Raw genomic sequence first — 5,469 nt, 5'->3', positions numbered from 1 at the left:
CATCTTCATGTTGCGGCAGAAGGCCCCTTCGGCTTTTGCTTGTTGTATACGTCGGTGACCTTATTCCAAAAACACTTGTGGGTTTGTTGATTCCCGACGATGGGATCGTACGACGTGTTGATCTAAGCGTCGAACAGAGCCATCGTCTCCGCAGAGCTGTATGGATGACGGCCTAGGTCTGCTCGTCCTCCTCCTCGTTTCCGGGTCCGTGAGTGGCGGAGCTTCCACCGCCTCGTCCTCCTCCCCGGCTGGCTCGTCCTCCTCCTTCTCCTCCTCTTCTAGCTCCGGTCGGAAGGTTTTCCGGAGTGTGTTCCTCCAGAATATTCTCTCTTATTTGGGATAATCCATGCGTTTGTCCATACCTCGGGGCGGAGGGACGATAGTATGCATCAATTGGAAAAGATGGTGTTTGGTACGCCGACGTCGACGAGCCTTGGGTGCCCGGCGATGAACCGGAACCGGAAGCACCCAAAACATTGTACATGCCCCCAGTCGACAAACGCGTTCAAGTCGAAGCCGCCCTCGTCGCCGGAGTTTCCTTCACCGGACATATTTGCAGAAATTGGAGAGGAAAGAGAGATGATATGATAGTGATGAGCAGAAAAAAAGATGAGAGAAAATATGAGAGATAGTGTGTTTGTGTGTAAAATGAAAGAGGTAATGAGAGTATTTATAAAATAAAAAAAGAAAAAATATATTTTTTTACTGTTTCAAACAGTAATATTACCATTTAAAATTTAAATTTTTAAAATTTTTTTTCTTTCGGAAAATCGATTTTTTTACAAAAAAAAATTATTTATTTCGTCAGCATGACGACGCCCACTCGCAGGCCGGCGAGTGGGCGTCACGCTTCGCGCCAGAGCTCGCCAGCTTCATCGAGGCGGAGGGCCACGGAACGCGACGGGAGTGCCGTATCGCCATCTCGACGTAGGCTCGTCTCGCCGAGACGAGTCCGAACTCCCATCGAGACAGCGATGCGGATGCTCTTAGTAGCTACCGCCTACGGCCTACCGATTGCAGATTTAGATTCTTAATATACATTGATGTTATTAACTACTACATCTTTCTCAATTCTCATCATGGAATACAACTCTTTTTCCCCTCTTATAGTAGGAGACTATCAAAGTGTTATTGAATTATGAACAATGCTTGTACTTGATTAATTACTGATCCTATTTAATTTGGATATCGTATTTGTAGGAAGATTAATTACTGATCCTAAATTAAGGTTAAAGAGTGATATAAGTATTACAATCAATTTTCAAAAACTAGCATATGGGCAACTAAACAGAAAATTACACAAACAAAATTACATGCTCAGATCATATAATTATTTGTCGGATAAACATTCGGTTAGAATTCGATATCTAAATAAGAAAACATAAGACATTGATAAACAACATACTACAAGTGGTATATATGCAGACTGTAGTGATCCTAAAATACTACTAATCCATGCTAATACTTGTTTCTAAACATCTCAAATTCACACTCTGAAAAGACACACTATCCATGTCTACATGAAATCTCTCAAGCCCAATCCCATCAACACTCACAACGCTATGAGATGAGCGATGAGTCATACCACTTTCCCACCCATATCCACCCACTGATACCGCGGGATCGTCTCGCGGAGTGTGGTCCGGGGACGCCTCCTCGGCCACCTTCAATGCTGCTTCCAGCTCTTGCCTCACTTGGGTCATTGTAGGCCTTTCCTTGGGCACTTTCACCACACATCTTAGACCAATCTCTCCCATTTTTAGCATCATTTCCATGTTGCAACCTTGCACTAGAAGATTTGTGTCCAAGATATCCATAATCTTGCCCCCCTCAATACTCAATCTTGCCTGCATACAATCATAATCATTAATGATGTCACTATAAGAGATGGTTGATCAGAACACAGAACTATCTCAGTTTGCAAATGTACATTAATATCAGTTGACATCCAAAAACATATCAATTTTGACTCAATATCAGTTTGTTGATTCATGAATATCACTTTGTGACTCAATATAAGGAACTGATATGTTTTGTGATACCAAGTGATATTAATGTATCAAAGAACTAATATGATTTTCAGTTCTCAAAGTTCCTAACATATAAGTAAATTGCTACCTAAATAGACATATATTTGCATAGTAGCTAGGATATCGAAAGTGTGACATACCCAATCAATGATGTGAGAAGTAGAATTAGTAGCCCTAGCAGAGTCAAGTGCAGGTCTAGCAGTGAGAAGCTGCAGAAGTATGACTCCAAAGCTATACACATCAGTGAATGGAGAGAGATGAAAGCTTGTGCAATATGCAGGGTCAAGGTACCCTAGTGTCCCTTTAACCTTGCTGGTCACATGTGATTCATCACCATCTGGCCCTGTTCTGACAAGCCCGAAATCCGACACCTTCGCCTCAAATCCCTCTCCGACTAGGATGTTGCTCGGCTTCAGGTCGCGGTGGATGATGCTCGGGCTAACCCCTTCGTGCAGATGGCCTATTCCTGGTATCACCAACAACAAACATGTACAGATTTGCTGCACACAAAATGTTGTAGGGGATTGTGGGCGTACCTTTAGCTACTCCAATGGCTATTTTCACTCTCTCCCTCCATGTTAAACTCCCCCCTCCCCTCCCTAACAAACACATTTTGTCAAGATCAACTAAAAAGTTTGGATATTTGTGGCTGATTAAGGTATTTCTTGGCTAAATAAAGTACCAATGATGTAGTCTAGTAATGAGCCATTAGTCACATATTCATAGACCAAGATTTTTGCTTCCTTTGGCCCTGTAGGAATTAATCATCAAGTAAATTATTGTGTTAATTAATGACCTCAACTATATACCAACATTTATTCATCTTTTCTTGCCTGTTTCTTCACAGAATCCCACCAATGCAACCAGATTGTCATGCTTCACTTTTGACAGCAATCTCACTTCTGCCTCCAACAAAAATAATCGAAAATCAGTGACTATAGATACTCAAATAAATGAATAATTCTACCATTTCTGAAATCTTCAATGCTTGTGTATGCTTCAGAATGAGGCTTCTTGATTGCTAGAGTTCCCTCCACAGGAAATGTACCACGATAGACGTTAGCAAACGATCCACGACCAATCAAGAATTCTTGGCTGAAATTCTCTGTAGCCTTCTGCAGTTCCTCCAAACGAAATCGCCTCAACTTCATCTTCTTTGCATCTTGTTTCCCTGCTTGCTCACAAAGACTAGAGTGACCTACTTTGTTTAATAAAAAAACTGAAGATTAATTTATGCATAAACAAACCTTTCTGCTTCCTGTATAGCCTGAGATTGGTATACAGCTTCCTTTTGAAACAAAAATATAACCAGCCTGCAACAAATACTAGTATAATGGCAATCAAAATTCCACCTAATATTGGTTTCTTGCTTGATCCATTTCCATTGTTGAGAGCTACTAAAGGTGCTGAAGCTGGTGAAAAATATTGTCTATTTGCCATGTTTTATCTTCTAAGTACAAGTGCTTTGAATACCAACTGCTTAATCATCTCCCTCTTTTTTGCATGGAATTGCCTATAGTTGGAGTATGAGAAAGAAGAAATGTGGTTGGTGTTGTTTGAAATGAGAGAAAAATTGGAGAAAAATGGTCAATTTACTTTTGTATAGCCGGCCAACTGCATGTTAATAATTACTACCATTTTATTAAATTTTGATTAATATGTTACATAGACTTAGTCCTTAATTAGTCTAGCGGCACAAAAAGCCAAAAAAAGACATGTTAATCAACATATATATTATACACAAGACACAACATTTTATGTTATTTTTTTTGCACATAAAGATAATTGATTGACATGTCCACACTTTTGCTGCAATGTGGCCATAACAAAATCTGGATTTGTTACCAAACAATAGAACAAAGAATGGAACAAAAAATTCAGAAGAAATATTTTTGGGTGTCTTTGACCAAGTTTTCAGCATTAAGTGATCATGAATTGATAGGTACCACTACCATTTGTTGTGTGATTATTTAATCGCATATTAACTACCTAATAATATGTTAATCTCTTTGGTGATATCATATTCCACTACTTAACAAGGATATATAGCAACAAGTTAACAACAAATGGATGAAGATAAGGTTTGAAAGAGCTCCCCAAATGTTCCAGCTTGATGCCATTAATTTAAGGGGTGGGGTAAGCCTCCAAAATTGATCGAACAAATGTTAGCATAGAAGTTCCTCTGATAGTGTATATTATACGAAAAAAGTAAATTTTCATGTTTCATTGTGTATTTTAATTTATATACTAGTACAACTTGATAATTGTACAACATCCTTCTTGTAACTATAAGAAAGATTAGGCCTTTTTAGTAAGGGCAAATTACCAAATAAATCATGAAATATGGTTAAATTTTGGATTTTCTCACGAAAAATGGATTTTTTTGCAAGAATTCCATCATACCCTTTTTCGGTGAATCACGCACTGATGAGGCAGCCGATTTTGTACACATGGACAAACGTTGTAACTTAATCAGACACTTCATTTGAAACAATATAACACAAAAACTTAGTAATCCAATTCAATGAACCGCATACATTTATGGGCCTCGAACTGAGAAAACAATCTAAGATTGGTGACATAAATATCAGTGAGGATGGTTTTGAGAGTACTATTGGGCTTGACCAACTAAAATTCAACTACTACTAATTATAATGGCTTTATGATACGGTAAATATCATCGAGTTATTACAAATTACAATTGACCTCGGCAATATAAGTAGGGGGTGTGCATTCGGGTTTCGGTTCGGTTTTTCGCCCTAACCGAACCGAACCTGAAAAACCGAATTTCGCCTAAAACTAAAACCGAACCGAAACTGAAAACCGAACTTAAAAACCCAAACTAAACCGAAAAACCAAAATTATATAAAAAACTGAAAAATCGAAAAACCTTAAACCGAAAACCGGCGACGGCTGGAGGGGCGACCGGCGACGGAGGACGATGGAGTTGGTGGAGGGATTTAGGGTTAGAGGGAGAGGAGAGCCGAGAGCGGCGGATCTGATTCAGAATTCAGAAACGTGAGTTTCCAATTAGGGCTTTTACTTTTAGTTATAATTATATAATAGTAACATATATATAATAAAATAAATAATTAAATAAATTCGGTTATTCGGTTTTTTTCTTCGCCCGAACCGAACCGAACCGAAAAACCGAAATTTTTGTATTTTCAAAACCGAACCGAACCGAACCGAAAAACTGAAATAACCGAACTGAATTTCAAAATTTTGGTTTGGTTCGGATATTCGGTTTCCGGTTTTTTTGCTCACCCCTAAATATAAGCATACCATTCAAAACAACAGAATAACTTAGTAAAATCCAATTCATGAACCAACTACATTTGTGAACTGAGAAAACAAACTAGCATGATTTACACAATTAAGACTCACAAACACAATACACACCTTACCTTAGACTTAAACTCCCTATACCCTCACCACC

At 38.7% G+C, this 5,469-nt stretch overlaps 1 protein-coding gene across 1 annotated transcript; it reads right to left on the bottom strand.

Annotated features, from left to right (window-relative positions):
- Positions 1 to 1,448: 1,448 nt before the first annotated feature.
- Positions 1,449 to 3,566, bottom strand: LOC121747669 (receptor-like protein kinase THESEUS 1). Its single transcript, XM_042141750.1, has 7 exons — positions 3,278 to 3,566; positions 2,998 to 3,201; positions 2,864 to 2,932; positions 2,713 to 2,781; positions 2,567 to 2,629; positions 2,171 to 2,496; positions 1,449 to 1,847 (listed from the first exon to the last, which is right to left on the bottom strand). The coding sequence occupies exons 1-7, from the start codon at positions 3,468 to 3,470 to the stop codon at positions 1,449 to 1,451; spliced, it is 1,323 nt and encodes a 440-aa protein (XP_041997684.1). The 5' UTR covers positions 3,471 to 3,566.
- Between the last annotated feature and the right edge of the window lie 1,903 nt (positions 3,567 to 5,469).

Source organism: Salvia splendens, chromosome 9 (assembly GCF_004379255.2).
Source record: "Salvia splendens isolate huo1 chromosome 9, SspV2, whole genome shotgun sequence".
NCBI lineage: Eukaryota > Viridiplantae > Streptophyta > Magnoliopsida > Lamiales > Lamiaceae > Salvia > Salvia splendens.
Note: the sequence above shows the minus strand (reverse complement) of the source record. Positions and strands in the feature narration are given on the sequence as shown.

Excerpts from the sequence above, each read along its gene's own strand:
- LOC121747669 (XM_042141750.1), bottom strand. The coding sequence starts at position 3,470 with ATGGCAAATAGACAATATTTTTCACCAGCTTCAGCACCTTTAGTAGCT. Across the intron at positions 2,630-2,712 it reads ATTACTAGACTACATCATTG|GGAGGGGAGGGGGGAGTTTA; the intron begins GTACTTTATTTA and ends TGTGTTTGTTAG. Across the intron at positions 1,848-2,170 it reads CTTCTCACATCATTGATTGG|GCAAGATTGAGTATTGAGGG; the intron begins GTATGTCACACT and ends GATTGTATGCAG.